Source organism: Chenopodium album, chromosome 25, assembly GCF_948465745.1.
Source record: "Chenopodium album chromosome 25, dcCheAlbu1.1, whole genome shotgun sequence".
Classification (NCBI taxonomy): domain Eukaryota; kingdom Viridiplantae; phylum Streptophyta; class Magnoliopsida; order Caryophyllales; family Amaranthaceae; genus Chenopodium; species Chenopodium album.
The window spans coordinates 34445837-34464261 of NC_137858.1; the positions used below are offsets into that span (position 1 = coordinate 34445837).

An 18425-nucleotide genomic window follows, 5' to 3' on the forward strand; every position below is an offset into this window, starting at 1 on the left:
ACAGGCCCATAGCCGGCCCTGGCATCGAGAAAAGACCAATGACTTTATAGAGCTATGCACCAAAGGATAGATAGAATGACTTTTCTTAAGGGTCACTATGATAGCTAGGCTTGAATGAAACCCACTATGATCAATTAGTAAAATGCGTTAGCATGCATTGTTAAAAGTTATAAGTTTGTCACTTGTTATTAGATAAATTAGTAGGTATACTATATAGGTTTATGTGTAATGCTACATTCTACCTACATCCAAAGATCGATATATAGTGATGTACGGATTCATTTGTTTTGTTTTTTCATTTTAATTGTTTTTAAACTTTGTTTTACTTTTACTTTATTTTATTCCCTAAATTGTTTTGGTTCCTCTCTCGGGTTTCCTTGATTTTTTTGTTTCCTACTAGTTTATATTGCTTGTTTGATTATTATATACTTCATATTTATAAATTTGTTTGATATGACTAGTTGATGATTGTATTTTTAATACAAAATTAATTCATGAATTTATATTTTTGACAAGGAAATTTGATCAGTGTGTTTTGGGTATGGCTGGTCACACCATGTGACTACTCACTGGCTGAGTAACCTATGTAATACTAACGAAGTAACCTGTGTAACACTGACCGAATAACCCGATAACACTAACGAAATAACTCTCATGGCGGCTATCCACTTGACCACACCGTATGAGCGTGTGGCCAACCACATATAAGAATTTGTGAAATCTTATTAATTAGCCAAATAAAAAGGCATCAACCAAACTCTTATGTAAGCTACTCCGTATTACTGATCTACGAGTATGTATTAATGTATTATACAGTTTAAAAGTGCATAAAACTTACCATATAAAAAAAAAAAACCTATAATAATTCACTTACCAAAACAAAACCGATATTATTTCAATTACCATATCAAATTATCAACCACCCATGATCCTAGGGTTTACTAGAACATACAATACCAATTTTACTTCTTGTCCTTCTCAAAACACTAGAATAAATAACCTTAACTTAAACGTTAATACCGCCATCCTTCCTATATTTATTGTAAGAATTGTTTTCAATAAAAGAGTCGTAGTAAATCCCGCAAGAGTAGGTAAACACACAGACAACCATAAAATCCTCTTCAATAAGACCTTCTCTGAATTGTCAAAATTATACGCATCTTTTCTTCATTCTCTCTCCTCTTTTCTTTCTTTATTTTCTCTCTCCTCACCTTTGCTACTACTTCTACTAAAACAACAACAATAGTACTACTCAACTCCAGCTCATTCATAATTTTAAGTTTAAATTACAACATTAGTACAACTTTCAACTTACCATAAACTACAGGTGTTCGTCCCCAATTTATTCCCTTTCATATTGTAATAAAAACTCGATTATTTTGAATCTTTCCATTAAAAAAAAAAATTGAAAAAATGGAAGTTTTTAAAGGGAGTAGTCCTTTAAGAAAATCCCCTCCTAAAAACTCTTCTTCTTCACCTTCTTCTTCAAATTCTCCAAATAATAGTGCTAAACATAGTAATAGTATTACAAGTAATAATAATAATAATACTAAGAAGAAGAAAAACATTGTTGAAGAAGAAGAAAAACTTGGGTTACTTCAAAGTAGAAACGACCCAATGAATACTTCTTTCAACTCTGATTTCTCTGTTAAAATTGAACCTGCAGTTTCAGCTTCCACTTCTTCGGCTGCTTCTTCTGCTGCTGTTACCATTGCTCCCGCCGTCGAACCCACCAAATCTCCGCCACCCAATGCGGCTGCTGGTTCCGGACTTTGTCCGCCTATTGTTCGTGGGTCCAGCTATGATTTCCAGAACGACGCGTTTGCTGCTCAGCAGCAGCAGCAGAAAGCTTCGACAATGAAAAAACCTTTTAATAATGATTTTGTTCCTCACAACAACAACGATGATGAGGATGATTCTTCATCGGGGGAGTTTGATTTTCCGAAGGGGGAGGTGGATTTGGAGAACCAAGTTTTATCGCCGGTGAATGAGAGTCCGAATGATTACGGGAGGATTACGCCTCGAACGCATCATCATACGGTGTCGTTTAAGGAGAGTGAGCTGGTTCAGAGGAGGGTGAGTGATGATGGTGGGCGGAATCATAGCCAGGCTATGGCGGGGGTTAGTGGACGAGATGACGGAGATCAGGTGGTTCAGTGTAGTGGGTCAAACGCATCGTTTCAACAGAAGAAGCCTGGGTTAATGAGGATGAAGACTAAGTCCAGATTAATGGACCCACCTGAAGATGATAAAAGATCTGGGAGATTAAATCGTTCTGGGTTTATTGGAAAGAGTGAAGAAATTGAAGAAGATGATCCATTTGGTGAGGATTTACCTGAGGAATATAAGAAAGGGAAGTTGAGTTTCTTTACTGTTTTGCAATGGGTTAGTTTAGTGTTAATTGTTGCTGCTTTAATATGTAGTCTTGTCATTAAACGTTTTAGGGTAATTACTATTTGGGATATGCAATTATGGAAGTGGTTTGTTATGGGGTTAGTGTTAATTTGTGGTGGTTTGGTTTCTGGGTGGTTGATTCATCTTGTTGTCTTCTTCATTGAGCGTAATTTCTTGCTTCGAAAGCGGGTTTTGTATTTTGTTTATGGATTGAGGAGTTCTGTGCAGAAGTTTTTGTGGTTAGGGTGGGTTTTACTTGCTTGGATTTTGATTTTGGATAAGAAGGTTGAGAAGGAGACTAGGAGTCAGGTTTTGCCTTATGTTACAAAGATTTTGATCTGTTTTATGGTGGCTACATTGATGTGGTTGATTAAGACTTTGTTGCTTAAGGTCTTGGCTATGAATTTCCATGTTACCGCCTTCTTCGATAGGATTCAGGACGCGTTGTTTAATCAGTATGTGATTGAGACCTTGTCTGGACCGCCTTACCTTGAGATTCAGCGTATTCAGGAAGAGGAGGAGAGGGTTGTTTCGGAGGTTAATAAGCTTCAGAATGCTGGGGTTTATATTCCTCCTGATCTTAGAGCGAGTTGTTTGCCTAATGAAGGTAAACCGCCAGCAGGGAGTGGAAGGTCGAGTGCAAGTGCCTTGCAGAGGAGTCCTCGTATTGGGAAGAGTCCTAGGAGTTCTGTGATTGGGAAGAGTCCTAGGGCACCGTCAAACTCTAGGAGGGAAGAGGAAGAAAAGGATGACGGGATTAGTATTGATCACTTGCACCGATGGAATCAGAAGAATGTATCTGCTTGGAATATGAAGAGGTTGATGAATATTGTTCGTAAGGGGGCTCTGTCCACTCTTGATGAGCAGCTTGATCCAAATATGGAGGAGGATGACTCGGCATTGCATATTCGTAGTGAGAAGGAAGCAAAAGCTGCTGCCAAGAGAGTATTCACTAATGTAGCTCCACCAGGTTCAAAGTAAGACTTTTTATCCTTGCCCTATTAGTTTCTGATTTTCCTGAAACCTTACATTATGACTCATTCACAACTTGTTGAAGGTACATTTCATTGGCTTTGCAAACTATGAACTTTGAGCTTAATTGTGGTGTTCTAGGATATCATTGACTCCATATCTGATTGTAAACTGTGTAATGTTTAGATATCCCCATTCATCATAGGAAGTTTCCCTTTTCAACTTATTAGAATGCATATGCTGTTGTGTTCCTTGTTTATGCCGTTTCCTATTACAAATATATAGTCTCCACTATATTGGTATATAGTAAACTAAGCTTAGAAACTAGCCAATCTGTTCGATTTATTAGAAATTAGAGGGCGTATGGTTATGCTTGTAGTTCCTTGTCTCTTTTGTAAAAGTCTCTTCTGCTAACATCCTTTTATTCTTTCCTTGAGTTTCCTGTTTGCCATCATAGTCCTCATGTCATGGTGTGCTTCTTAGTAATATGTGTCCTTGTTTGGTATTTATGTGCTGAAGACATATACAATTGGCGGACTTGATGCGCTTTTTGAGAGAAGATGAAGCACACAGGACAATAAATATGTTTGAAGGAGCTCTTGATGGTAAAGGGATCAGCAAACGGGCACTTAAAAACTGGGTGGTAAGTGAACCCATCCATCTCTTATTTTGTTGTAACCTTCATTTAGTTGCTATGAATCATTGGCTAAGTAGTACATTTTGTCAAATTGTAGCTCATATTGAAAAAATGAGCTATATTTCTTGTTCCATTCCCTCTTAACATCCCTCTCACCGTCTCCTTGTTTTCTTTTGCAAATCATCTTACTATATTATACTTCACCAGGTTAATGTGTTCCGAGAAAGGAGGGCTCTTGCATTGTCCCTCAATGACACAAAGACAGCCGTGAACAAGCTTCACCATCTGGTGAATATTATCGTTGGTATTGCTGTTATAATTATCTGGCTTCTGATCCTAGGTGTTCCTGTTACTCACTTTCTGGTCTTTGTGAGCTCCCAAGTTGTTGTGCTTGCCTTCATGTTTGGTAACACCTGCAAGACAACATTCGAAGCAATCATCTTTTTGTTTGTTATGCATCCTTTCGATGTAGGTGACCGTTGTGAAATTGACGGAGTCCAGGTAATATTTCAGTTACCTTAATTAGAAATTTCAAATGTCAGGGCCTCAGGGGTATTATCTATTATGCATCAGATATAATGCTTACTAATTCTTGATTGCATTTTTTATCCACAGATGATTGTGGAGGAGATGAATATATTGACTACCGTGTTTTTGAAATTCGACAACCATAAAATCATTTATCCAAACAGTGTGCTAGCAACCAAGCCTATCAGTAACTACTACCGAAGTCCAGACATGGGAGACTTCATTGATTTCTGCGTCCACGTCTCAACTCCAGGGGAAAAGTTATCTTTGATGAAGGAAAGAATAACAAGGTGAGCTGTGAATTGCTTTTGTTATCTTTGTTGTATTTTGAGCATTTTTTCTGATTGGCATATGGCATATCATAAATATCTTTCCGTATATCTTAATTCTTTCCGTCCCACCCAAAGAAAATACAATAGCAACTTGTGTGATGGTTCTCATTCTGTATCACTTTCAGCCTTTCTCTGTGTGTGTTGTGGGGAGAGGGGGGGTCCTTTGGCATGTCTACCACATCTTATTGCGCATAGGCCAAATTCTGCATTTGGCTTGTAGAGTTGTAGGGTCCAAATGTTCCTATTTAATCCAAACCTTATGGAATAAGAATATGTTACATAAGCACTATTTTAAAACAATTAGGATTATATTCCTGTGCATTAGTTAACGAATAGAAAATGCTCAATAAATTTGTAGTCATCTATAAGAATATATCAAGTATGTCGTTTTCAAGAATGTATTGGATGGTCATCAATAAGTCCTAACGAAGGCTCTTGTTGATGATGAGTTTTTGCTTACAAATGCAATGTCTTGCTAATCAATTGCGAAAAGGACATTTTGGGTTTAATGCGTCTCTAAATGACGTAGAATTAGTGCTACAGCCTTTTTAATAACTGGTTTGTTTATCTGCTTCAGGTACATTGACAACAAATCAGATCACTGGTACCCAGCGCCAATGATAGTAATGAGGGATGTAGATGACATGAACAAGATAAAGTTTTCACTTTGGGTATCACATAGGATGAACCATCAAGACATGGGAGAGAGATGGGTGAGGAGATCCCTTCTTGTTGAGGAAATGGTCAAGATCTTTAAAGATCTCGACATTGAGTACCGTATGTTGCCCATGGACGTCAATGTCAGAAACTTACCACCTGTGGTATCCGATAGGGTTCCATCTAACTGGGCTATTTGTGCAAGATGATGAGTTTTATAGAACACATCTGTGGAGAGCAGCTCTGTCAGTGCCTTTGGTTGACATGCTATTATGCTACATTGCTAGCGACACTAGGCGGAATCATGGGAAAGGTTGAGGAGATTTTTTAACTCCTTGCCTTTCCTGTGGCGCCAGTTTTCCCTGTAAGAACTGGCCAGAGTTGCGAATCTTAATGTATATTATCATCTTTATTAGGTTTTGATAACCCGATTAGTATTATACTATTATGTACTTTTATATGTTCGATATGGACCAATGTTAGTTCTGGTTATATATAATATGAGTATCCTCTAAATTATATTCTGCAACAACAAACCAGAGCAAAAGATAAAAGAGTTAGACAAGCCTATCAAGTTTTTTATAAAAGAAAATTGTTTACTTTATTTGATGTACTTAAGTTTCATATTGGGTCTTTATTAAAGGAAGTTGAGGAATAATATGGAAGAGAAATGAGGTAAGTTTTTCGTACTATGTTTTTGCACTTTAACTTTTTAACAACCATAAATAGTACTGTCAAAACGGTTTGACAGTTCGGTTTCGGTTCGGTTTAAAATCGGTTCGATATTTAATCGGGTCGGTTTGGAATCGGTTTAATTGTCTCACGGGTCGGTTTTGGTTCGGTTTAAATAGTTATCGGTTCGATTCGGTTTCAGTTTATTCTTAAGCGGTTTTAATTCGGTTCGGGTTGTAAACAGTCCGGGTAGTAAACGGTTCGGTGCAGACGGGTTGCGGTTTGTTAACGGTGCGGTGTAAACGGTTTTTATCCCGGTTCAAACAGTTTCGGGTTGGAAACAGTTTCGGGTTAGAAACAGTTTGGTTCTTTTTTGGTTCAGTTTATAACTGGTTCGGTTCTTTTTCGGTTCAGTTTTTAACTGGTTCAGTTCTTTTTCGGTTCAGTTTATAACTAGTTCGTTTCTTCGATGGTTTAACCACTTTAACGTTATTCATATCGGTTCCATTTCAAGTTTACTAAATTACGGTTCGGGTCGGTTTTCGGTTTCAAAAAATAAATTGTTTATCGAGTTGTTTGGATTCGGGCAGTTAAATGGTTTTGGTTTGAAATTTGATAGTACTTGCTAACCTTTTGCATTCACAAGTTTTATATAAAGTCGCGAATCATTTCATATTTAGGCATCATATTATAAACAAATTCTCATTGGTTTTATAAATACATATTATGTTCTGTTTCAAGTTTAGTCATACTGATCTTACTAGTTATATTCCCGTCAAAAAAAAAGTTTGTAAACGGTTCGATTTAATTATATTCCCGTCAAAAAAAATCCATGTAATTATATAAAAAAGTTTGTAAACGGTTCGATTTAGAAGCGGTTTGGTTCATAAACGGTTCGGTTTATAACCAGTTCGGTTTACAATCAGTTCGGTTTTTAAATGGTTCGGTGCAAACGGGTAGCAGTTTGCTAACAGTTCGGTGTAAGCGGTTTTTTTTGCCAATTTAAACGGTTTCGGGTTGGAACTGGTTTCGGGTTAGATACGGTTCGGTTCTTTTTCGGTTCGGTTTTCTTTCAGTTCGGTTTATATTTGGTTCGGTTTGTTAACGGGTTCGGTTTTTATACAGTTTAACATTATTCGGGTCGATTCGGTTTCGGGTTTACTAAAATACGGTTCGGGTCGGTTTTCGGTTTCAAAAAAATCGGTTTTTAATCTGTTCGGTTCTCATTTGGGTCGGTCGGTTTCGGGCAGTTAAACGGTTTCGGTTTGAAATTTGACAGCACTAACCATAAACATTCCTCGTCTTAGGCCCTGTCTCTTTCACCTTGAGTTTAGTTCGGTTATAATAATTTTATTTTACTCCAGTAATAAAGCGAAGAGCGCAAAATTTTAAACAATTTATCATATACTGTTATTTTGTAAACGAATTATTGTTTGATACTATCATTTATTCATATTGCAAGTTGCAAATTAGAGAGAAATAGAATATAATGGCTTTTGTATTGCTTGTTTATTATTCATCAATAGGTTGAGTATTTATACAAAACCTAAGAACATAAGATAGGAAACAATCTTCCTAAAAGATATACTTAAATAATATCTTAACATATAATAAACCTAAATATATTATTCTCCTAATAAGATCAATACGGAAAATATATCACACATATATTTTCTGATATTATCTCTAACACCCTCCCGCAATCGTAACGGCAGTAGCACGAACGTTGCGATTGGAAATTCTTCAAATTGTTGAAGCCAGATGCACACTCTTGTGATGTCGCCTTCAATTTTTTTTCTTCTTCAATGATGAGAACGTTCATCTTTTCGAACTCATCTGTCATCAATCAAACAGGAACGTCATTCTTTTCGAACCTGCAAATATAACAATTTTTGGTTTTTCCAGAGCAAAACCGAGCTCCAATCAAATATTGGTTTTTCAGAGTAAACCACACTCAAATCTCTTATTGGTCTTTTAGAGTAAACCACACTCAAATCTCTTATTGGTTTTTCAGAGTAAACCACACTCAAATTTCTTATTGGTCTTTCAGAGTAAACCACACTCAAATCTCTTATTGGTTTTTTAGAGTAAAACCAAACTCATATCCAAAGGAGCAAAATATCCAAAGGAGCAAAATCATGCTCGAATGAACTCACAAAAAAGAAAAAAAAATTGCACAGCAGAATTTTTGGGTAAAATTTATGAATCCCGCCGGTGAGTTTAATTTTCTAACCCACCGGCAGGGGGGAAATTTTTGTGAATGGCCCCAAGATTTAACTTGCTCTTGATATCATGACAAATTAGAGAGAAATAGAATATAATGGCTTTTGTATTGCTTGTTTATTATTCATCAATAGGTTGAGTATTTATACAAAACCTAAGAACATAAGATAGGAAACAATCTTCCTAAAAGATATACTTAAATAATATCTTAACATATAATAAACCATTGTTAGAGATAATATCAGAAAATATATGTGTGATATATTTTCCGTATTGATCTTATTAGGAGAATAATATATTTAGGTTTATTATATGTTAAGATATTATTTCTAACAGAGGCGTATCTAGAGAATGGTTGTGTAATACATTATTGAGATTTGAGGCAATAATTGTCGAATGTTACCAGCTGAATTGATGAGTACATGACTCAGATCCTGCTATCAACTAGGAATACATCATACATGTGCAACTGTTGAATCTTTTTGAATTTTAGTAGACTCTTGTTTCTACTCGTACAATTATATTAGGCCTTTTGTTTCTTCCATTTGCACTATTTGTACCGTAAATTGCGGCTTGATATGCTTTTTTTATATTAGTTTTTATAGTATTCTGGGATTTTAGTAATTCTGCGTTATTGCCCTTAATGGGTACAACAATACATGTCTTCGCCTTTGTGAGAATGTTTTGTGTTTCTATAGGCTTAAGCTTACCTTTAATAATTCTTGAAGAAAAAGAGGAAGATCAAAAAGATAACAAAACTACAAAAGTATCAGTTTTTTTTTTTTTTCTAAGCATTTGTTTAATACGAAGTAATTTTTTTTTGAAAGATAAAACAAAGTAATAAGTTTTAAAGTCCAAAATAGAAAACACTAGATTGGATATCCTATAGTTTGTTTGGCATCGTTTAGTATGTTTTTTAGAACTAAAAATGGAAAACAAGAAAAAATAAAGTTTTGTTCTCCTCAACTTCCGATATGGGAGCGTCATAGGCAGCTTAAGGTTGGTGGGAAGTTGGGAACTCAAGAAAGGGAAGCTTAGTGGGAGGTGGGATATTATCTTTGTCCCACATTGTAAATATGTGAAATTGTTCTCCAAATTTTCTCACACAAGTATATTTTGCCTCTGCAGTCTGGAGCTAACAAAATGACTTAGCAATATGTCCAATTTGCTCAACGTTTCAGCAAGTGAATTGGGCTGGACATGCAATTTGTGTTGCTCATCAGTTAGGTGATTAACGAAGTGGGCTTTTACGAGGAAGGTTTTTTTTCTTTCTTTTTTTTTTTTTTTTCTTTTTTTTTCGACAACCAAATCAAGATGTCTAAAGACTAGTTGACTTATTCGTTCACAACTTAAATTAATTTTACTGAATTGAAATTATTTTTTGCTGAACTGAAATTATTTTTACCGATTTTCTGTTATAATTCTTCTCTAAGAAAACTGAATTATACTGAACTGAACTTAATTTTACTGAACTAAAATTATTTTTACTTAATATTAATTTTTAAAGGTGAAGAGAACAAAGTCTTACTATTTTGAATCTTTTGGGGAATTTTTAAAATACATTCTACCCACTTCTATATCTGGATTTGATAAACCATTTTCATCATCTAGATTTGATAAACAATTTAAATCTTAGGTTTTCATCAAGGCCTCAATGGTTTCAAATATAGTACTAGGGCCCGTGACTTGATGTAACCCACTAGGGCCTGTGTCATGCACTTTAATTTTAGTATTTTAAATCAAAAAAGTAAAAATATATTTTATTAAATATATCATAAACAAAATAAAACTATACTATATTTATTAACACGATTTAACCTGACTAAGAAAAAAATCCTAATAAATCATGGAAATTTGATAAATTTATTGAATGATGCCAATATTTTTTCATATAACATGACATGAACCGGACACGAAAAAAGCGGGTTTGTGTTTAGAATTTTCGACACGTTCATTATATAGGTCAGGTTAGTGCCGAGGCTTCCCAACCCGTTTAATTTCGAACAGGAACGCAACACAACACAATTGTCATCTCTAATTTAAATTTTAAAATGTACAAAGAGACATGAAAAATATTTTAATATAAATATGAAAAATATATGAATCAAAATTATTACAATTATATGATATGTACCAAGAATGAAACGAGATTAGATTCGATTTAACAGAATTTTATTATGAATTATTACAATCTTTGAAAATTCTTACAATAATTTGCACAAAAGAGAGAGTTATAGTTTCTTTATATAAACAAAATTACTTAGTTTCATAACATCGGCTCTTAATTTAACAAAGACATCAAGGTTAGTAATATATAATACCCTCTTAATTAAAATCTTTAGTTAGTTCTACACAATAATTTACAAAAAAAATAAATAAATTAGAACAATAATTATCATAATATTTATAATGTGAATAAAGTAACTTGATTTTTTTACCAAAGTTATACATTAGAACAAGGACATCCAGGTTACTGATAGAACACTTTTATCATCAGACTTTTGTTGGGAAGGCATTATTAATTGTCTATAGACTGGAACCAAGCTACCCGAATTTGAATTTTTTTTTTTTTTTTTTTTTTTTTTGACGGGAAAAAGCTCCAAATTCAGGGTAGATAAAGGGTAAATGGTGTTTACAAACAAAGAATAAAATAAAATAAAAAATGGTTCAAAACGTGTCACACGAAAGAATGATATCAACAAGAAAAGGATAAGTCATAGTGTCATACGAGTAACACATAGATCACAAATTGTCCAAAAACTAGATAAAGTGTACGGAACACATAAATCACAAGCCATTTTAGCACAATTTCCACTATAGACTGCCTTCAAATTGTAGACCCTGAAACAAAAAATGACAACAACGCCGGTAAAAGTGTACGGACCACCGCTGTCAACGGCGGTGTCGAGGGTGTTGGCATGTCTTCTGGAAAAACAAGTTCAGTATGAACTCATCAATGTCAACATGGCTAAAGGAGAACACAAATCTCCTGATTACCTCAAAATTCAGCCTTTTGGTCAAGTTCCTGCTTTCCAGGATGATCACATTACCCTTTTTGGTAATCTTATTTCAATCTATTTGTCTAATTATAGTATCATTTGTGTTGCATGTAAAAAATATAAAATAAAATAATGTGATTCACATGTCTGTTCTTCTATTATACAACTGAAAATAAGGGATATGGGGTTTTGGATTAATTTACATATTGGTAATTTGGTATAAATTATGTTGAAAATGGTACTCCGCTATGCTCGTCTCTAAAAGTTTTTCCTGTTTTGACTACTGTGGTCGGTGGGTGTATAAAATGGATAAAGGGAAATCCCTGATTTCAATTTCATGGTATAGAAAATTACAAAGCTTTTGAGTAATTGGACTATCGGGTGTCATAATGTATTTCTAAATATATGGAGTTGATTGCTTTGCTTGTAGAATTCTTGTGATTTAAGGCCAATTAGTTATAAGTTGAAATTGGGTATTCCAAGTTTGATTCATAGCTTTGATAAGACAGGATAGAACAAAGATTAATTTATGGAGGATTATTTGGCTCTCTTACTATGTTAGATGATATAATTTAAACCAACAAAAACTAGGGGAAGTAACAATAAGTCTTCAACAAAGGGAAAATGTACTAATTTAGGATTATAGAGGGTTATTTTCTGTACACTTTGCTTTTTATATGTTGTGTTGTTAGTAACTCTGGTCTTATAATGTAAATAAAAAAGTTAAGACTTTACTAGGAATTAGATTTCCATAAACATATACTTCGTAAGTTCTTATGACACAAACATTGCGTGTACTTGTTGTATAGACATTACCTGATATGAAAAGCTTGGGCATTGTTAAGCCTTAAAACTTGTATCAGACTTGCATATACTTGTGAAACAATGGTTAAAATTTGATAGCCTACAATTTGGCTTGCAGTAGCAGTTATCAGGCTTTCAATATTACTAGTTATATCAATGTATTTCATAATGATTTGAAGTAAAATTTTGATACCTCTTATCAGGCTTTTGACATAACTAGTAGTCTAATATCAGAATTTGCTTCTCATATATGTCATTTGTTGTATGCTTCTTAATGACTTAATCAGTTATCAGTTTATCACCCTTTTCTCAGTAACAAAAAAATAAGTCTGTAACCAAGGGTGTGCAATGGATGCAGCGTTACTTACTCCATTGTTGTAGGAAATTGTCACGATTCCTGACTATAATGTGTCTGAATTAAGTGAAATATAACTTTTGATTTGTTATTGAACAAGACTCAAGTTAGAGGTTTCTCAAATTTTCTTTGTGACTTTCCCTTTCAAATGCTGCTATACTGCTTACAGGTTAAGCCGTTGGGGGTGTTAATTTCTTGTTTTGGGAAGTTCCAGCCTGTATTATCTCTTGCATTATATAGAATGACAAGATTTTCCAAAACACAGCATTGCCTTGTACTCTTGTGTTTAGTGACTTTCAGTCATATGAGTTTCTTGTTTGCACTTAGGAAGTATTATTTGCTTGAAGATGGATGCTCATTTTCAGAAGTTTTGAGATGATTGTGGACATTGTAAGTGTATGGAAAGAGATAAGCATGAAATTTCATTTGCACTCTCACAACAACTGCAGCTATCTTCTGAAATGTTTAAGTTCACTCTTGCATCAGTTTCTGGCTATCAGGTCAATCCGATTGCCTTCTTTCAGGAATGGCTCTTACTGTAGAACGTGTGTCATGTCTTTGATTATTTCAACTAGAAATGTCTAGTCGGTTGGTATTCTATGTCATAACTCACAAGCATCTGCAATATTCAGTTAGAGCACATCACCTTGAATTGTTTGTGCACATAGAACAATTGGGATTCCCAAAAAACCTGGCCCTTCTATTATTTGATGACTTAGCACTTTCTATACCTTGAATAAAGGATCAAACTATAAATTCTGTCATACTCTCATCTCTTAGGACCAAAATGCTAAAAAAAATTCTCAAGTCCGGTCTTGAGGGATTATAATTTTGAGCATATGCTAGGGTAATGTGAGATTCAGATTTCGTAGACTACATAAGGAGGATGGTTTTAAAGTTAGTTAGTCCAATTTAATGTATGACTTAATTATCTTTCAGGCATAGCTCTTGCATCAACTTCAAGAATGCCTTCTGATTCCCTTGTCCTTCACTATTCTCATCCTTAAATTGTACGTTGTATATTATTTTACCTAGCAGGGTTGCACCTTCTTTGAAATAATGTACTTCATATCTTATATTTGTGTGCATATAACTCCTTGCAGAGTCAAGAGCAATATGTCGTTACATATCAGAGAAATATGCAAGCCAAGGAAATGTAAAACTGTATGGAATAAATCCATTGGAGAAAGCGTCAATAGAACAGTGGATAGAGGCAGAGAGCCAGAGCTTCAATCCTCCATCAGGTACCCTGGTGTTTCAGCTGGCGTTTGCTCCTCGCATGAACATCAAGCAAGATGAAGGGTTGATCAAACAGAGCAAAGAAAAGCTGGCCAAAGTGCTTGATGTCTATGATAGTAGGCTGGGGGAGAGCCGTTACTTGGCTGGTGATGATTTTACCTTGGCCGATCTCTCTCACTTGCCTAACACACATTATTTGGTGAATGGTACTGACGTGAAGGAGCTGTTCATGTCGAGAGATAATGTGGGTAGGTGGTGGGAGGAGATTTCAGGCAGGGAGTCATGGAAGAAGGTTGTTGAAATGCAAAGCTCTTCCTTTCTTAAAAGTTAAACAGAAATCCTTGACGTCTTTATGGTTCTCTGAAACTATGTTGGTTGTACTTTGATTTAGTACCTTTTATATCTTAGAAGGCAGATTTTTATTTGAATAAAAAGGATTGCTGATTATCTGAAGCAGTTCATGGATTGTTTAAAGCTGCTCTGTTAATCCTTAATCAATAGTTTCTCACTTATATGGTGCAAAGTAACCGTTCTAAGATTACAGCTGTCGTTCTAGACTGACTTGATACATTCCTGATGCATGCATTGATGTACACTTTAAGTCATGAAATCTTCTTTCTTCTCTTTTATAAAAAGAGATTGGAGATATTTGATTGTTGGCTTCCTTTGGTGGTCATCTAAGAACTGATCATTCACTTGTTCAAATGTGTAAGACATTCTCTTATCATACAACCGGGCTTGAGTAATTTGATTGCTACACACCCATAGGCTGACTTCTTGTTCTCATTATGCATTTTAAAGCTAGTGCACTAAGTTGCATAGTGGCTGGCAAAACAAGTGCCTATTGTTGTCCTAAAAACCAGGCAACAGTTTGTTGTTCTCTCTAAATTTTTTCTACTACATGAAATGACTTTCACGGATGTCGGGACTCGGGATCAAAGTACTTCCTTGGGGCATTGGAGAAAAGTTGCAGGATCATATGCAGGAATGCAGTGGATCTGCGCGACTTGGCATTAATTATGAGACAGGATGAGATGGCGAGAACCTACAGCATGAGGATTTGGCTGTTTTAGTCACCCAAGTAGGTAAATGTTTGATAAGAACGAGATATTGCTTTTCTGTAATGCTGCAGCTCTTAGTGACTGAAGTGTTGGTCTTGCCGTCTTGGTACATTGGCTCCAGAGCAAATTGAGGCTGTAATTTGGAGAGTTGTACTGTGCCTCTGTATAGGCAACAAGTTGTATGGTTATTGGCTGAAAAGTATGAAGTCCCACATTAGTCAGAAACAATATTAATTGCATATATATAAAATGAAGAGAGACCATAACATGGTACGACCTTACTTGAGCAGGATCTGTTCTATAGGATTGTACCTCTGTATTCTTGAGTTCTAAGGAGACAGAAAACCAAGTCTGGTGGATGAATAATGACGGTGTGGCTAGAGCGTGATTAACAGCTACTATTTAATCTACGGGTTCACTGGTGCAGTAGAGGATCGTTCCTGGGTTCCATTGTGAGCGGCTTGGGATGGTCACACGGTTGTCTGACAGACTTCAACTTTTTGATTCCCTTTTTGGCTAGCAAAGTATGTATATTCGCTCGGAAATTGCTGAATGTACTTCATTGCGATACTGGAAGTCTGGGATAAAAGCTATATCCTACCATTTTTTTTTTTTATTTTTTTATTTTAAATATATAGTAGGGACGGTCTAGTTAGTATCCAAACTCATATCTTTATTGCTATTGTGTATTCTTGTGGGCTTTATGATTCACAAGAATGATAGGGTTTACAACAATGGCAATGTACGGTGGACTTGGTACAAATTTTTGCCTAGACTCTAGGCTAGTCAGCTTTTCCTACACCCCCATGATACTACGTCGTTTTATATTGCACTGTTCTGCCATTTTTGTTTTTTTTTTTTTTTTCTTTCTTCATTTTTCATTTTTGTTAACTTTCTATTCAAGCAACTATATAATGATTTTCTTAACCTAATTTCCATTTTATTTCTCTCTTATTTTACTGATTTCATTTTCTCTCTCCTGCATTTTTTATTTTTCCCCCAATTTTTCTCTCTCTTCTTCCATGATATTTCTAGCTCAATTGTGTTTGATCGTGACTGTGATTCTAGCTTAATTGTTTTTGATCGTGATTGTGATTGTACGATTATAATGTTTTGATTTCATAGTTTTTGTTCTACTGGTTTTAATTTTGATTATAATGCTCTGGTTTTGGTATTGGTTTTTGTTATTAGTAGTTGATTCAAAATTTTGGTTGTATTATTCTTCTAATTTGATTCTTATTTGTGTAATTGTTTTTATTTTGTAATTATGATTGTAATCTTATTATTTGATTGTTGCTTTTCCAGTTTTGTGCGTCTTATATGAACATCTATAGTTGTTATTGTTTTGCCAAATCGATTATTTTTATCACATTGGTGTATCGTTTAAAAATAATTTTAGTAAAAAAAATGATCACTTGTGTAATAGTAAATGTTCATTTATGTTTAATGTATGTTTCTGTAGTAAACTATAGGTTTATTGTAGTCGTATACGAAAATATATGTTGTACATGTAAATTTGAATGATTTTCATTCTTTTAAAGATGCTCATGTAAATTTTAACTAGTGAACATATTTTAATATTTATTCCCTCCAAAAAAATAATTTAACACTTTGTTATTCTGTTTTGTTGTAATAATGTTCAATTATGCAATTATAAATGTTCATTTATATATACACTTGTGTTTATGGAATTATAAGTTGTACGTGCAACTTTTAATGATTATCACTGTTTTGTAGTTTCATTAATAATGTTCAGTTATGTAACTATAGATAATCATATATATTTTTACATATGGTAATTTTACTGTAATTGATCAAATGCATTATTGTAATTGACCATTATTACTACTGTATTTGTTCATTTATTACATGTTTAATTATTGCAGTGGGAATAGAGGATGCTGTTATTTTTTAAGAAGCAAGTCACTTTGATTTTTGGAGGAAACAATTTCCTTCGATAGATGATGCTTATGAAATGTATAATGAGTATGCTTTTATGAAAGGTTTGGGATCAGAGTTAGGAGGAGTAAAAGGCGAAAGGATGGCTCATTTTTTATGAAAGGATTTATTTGTTCTAATAAGGGGTTATAAAGATAATAAGTGTAGAAATATTATTTCCTATGAGTGACTTGATACAAGAACTGAATGTTTAACTTTTGTACAGTTTCCTATTGATCGTTAAGGTGTGTTTATGAACATATTCTAATATAGTTAGTGAATGATGGTTCAAAGTCGTCAAAAAAATATTAGTATTATATATATACTATTTAAATGTTTGCTTTTGAACGATGTGATTTGTAATAATACTTTGGGAAACAAAAAGTTTATATCCTTCTTATTAAAATCAAATAGAAATTGTATATCACCAAAAATTAAACTATTGAATATTAAATATACAATTCAATTCTACACATATTGATGTTGCGCGAATCCATTCATTCTTGATTTCCTTATTTTTGTCGTCTGATCTTCCTTTTTCTTCCTTGCTAAATATCCACGATTCTTTGTTTAACTAATAGACAAAAACAAGATTTTTTTAGTTAGATTTGAGCAAGAATAAGTGTTGAAATGAACTAATTTTCATATGAATATGAAAATATAACAATTGAAATGATCGATATGGAAATGAACATATATTAATATATAAATGAACATATATATTTGTAGAATTGATCATCTATTAATATGGAATGAACAACTATTAATACAATAATGACCATATTTACATAATTGAATATGAAAATGTACATCTATTAATATATAAATGAACATGCATTAGTTTAAAAATGCCTATGAAAGATATCAATCAATGAACATGAAATATATACGTAAATAACACTTGAAGCTATCAATATGTGATTTATCATACATCCATCTGAAAAAAAAGACATATGTTGAAACTCAAAATTTAACCGAGCATGAAATATTTGAAGAAGATGACCAAAATATAAATATTTATCAAAACTCTAGTAATCGTATATTAATATGTGAAAACCATATACTTTTATGCGATTGAACATCTACCAAAATACAAATGAATATTCATCTCATATAACTTTCCACTCCAAACTATGAAAAAGAATGAACATTTATATATACAATGACTATGTAGTAATAATTTTCCACTCCAAACTATGAAAAAGAATGAACATTAATACAATGACTATGTTGCAATATATAAATGTAGCAATATATTTATATTAATCATCTATTAACATGTGAATGATTGTATACTAGTATATAAATGAACATTTATTGAAACGGAAATGAACATTCAGTAAAAAAGAAACGCTACGAACTAATTCAATTAATGCTTACTTTTCTCCAGATTCTTTGATGTTCTTCTCTGAAAATATTTCCTTCAACTGCCCCCCTCCCCAAAAAAAGAGAATACTTCATAGTTCATACCCAAAAATCAAAAGCTACTTGTTCAGATTACTAGATTTTAAACGAAAATTAGTAAAAATTATTTGTTCCCTAACTAGTGAACGTATTTTAACATTTGTTCCCTAAAAAAAAAAATCTTAACATTTGTTATTTTGTTTTGTTGTA

At 33.8% G+C, this 18425-nt stretch overlaps 2 protein-coding genes and 1 non-coding gene across 4 annotated transcripts; all 3 read left to right on the plus strand.

Annotated features, from left to right (window-relative positions):
• Positions 1-1194: 1194 nt before the first annotated feature.
• LOC145613121 (mechanosensitive ion channel protein 8-like) lies at positions 1195-6039 on the plus strand. 2 transcript variants are annotated; one of them, XM_081668179.1, is made up of 6 exons: positions 1195-1327; positions 1667-3371; positions 3886-4009; positions 4211-4504; positions 4619-4821; positions 5441-6039. In XM_081668179.1, the coding sequence occupies exons 2-6, from the start codon at positions 1858-1860 to the stop codon at positions 5727-5729; spliced, it is 2424 nt and encodes an 807-aa protein (XP_081524305.1). In that variant the 5' UTR covers positions 1195-1327; positions 1667-1857; the 3' UTR covers positions 5730-6039. The 2 variants fall into 2 exon arrangements, with proteins under 2 accessions (XP_081524305.1, XP_081524304.1); XM_081668178.1 differs by having other exon boundaries at positions 1288-3371.
• Positions 6040-11141: 5102 nt separating this feature from the next.
• On the plus strand, positions 11142-14335 carry LOC145615354 (glutathione S-transferase-like). Its single transcript, XM_081670424.1, has 2 exons — positions 11142-11473; positions 13677-14335. The coding sequence occupies exons 1-2, from the start codon at positions 11269-11271 to the stop codon at positions 14141-14143; spliced, it is 672 nt and encodes a 223-aa protein (XP_081526550.1). The 5' UTR covers positions 11142-11268; the 3' UTR covers positions 14144-14335.
• Positions 14336-15145: 810 nt separating this feature from the next.
• On the plus strand, positions 15146-15365 carry LOC145615894 (small nucleolar RNA U3). The gene has a single exon (XR_014107469.1). It is a non-coding gene; the product is annotated as a small nucleolar RNA U3 (small nucleolar RNA).
• The last annotated feature ends 3060 nt before the right edge of the window (positions 15366-18425 follow it).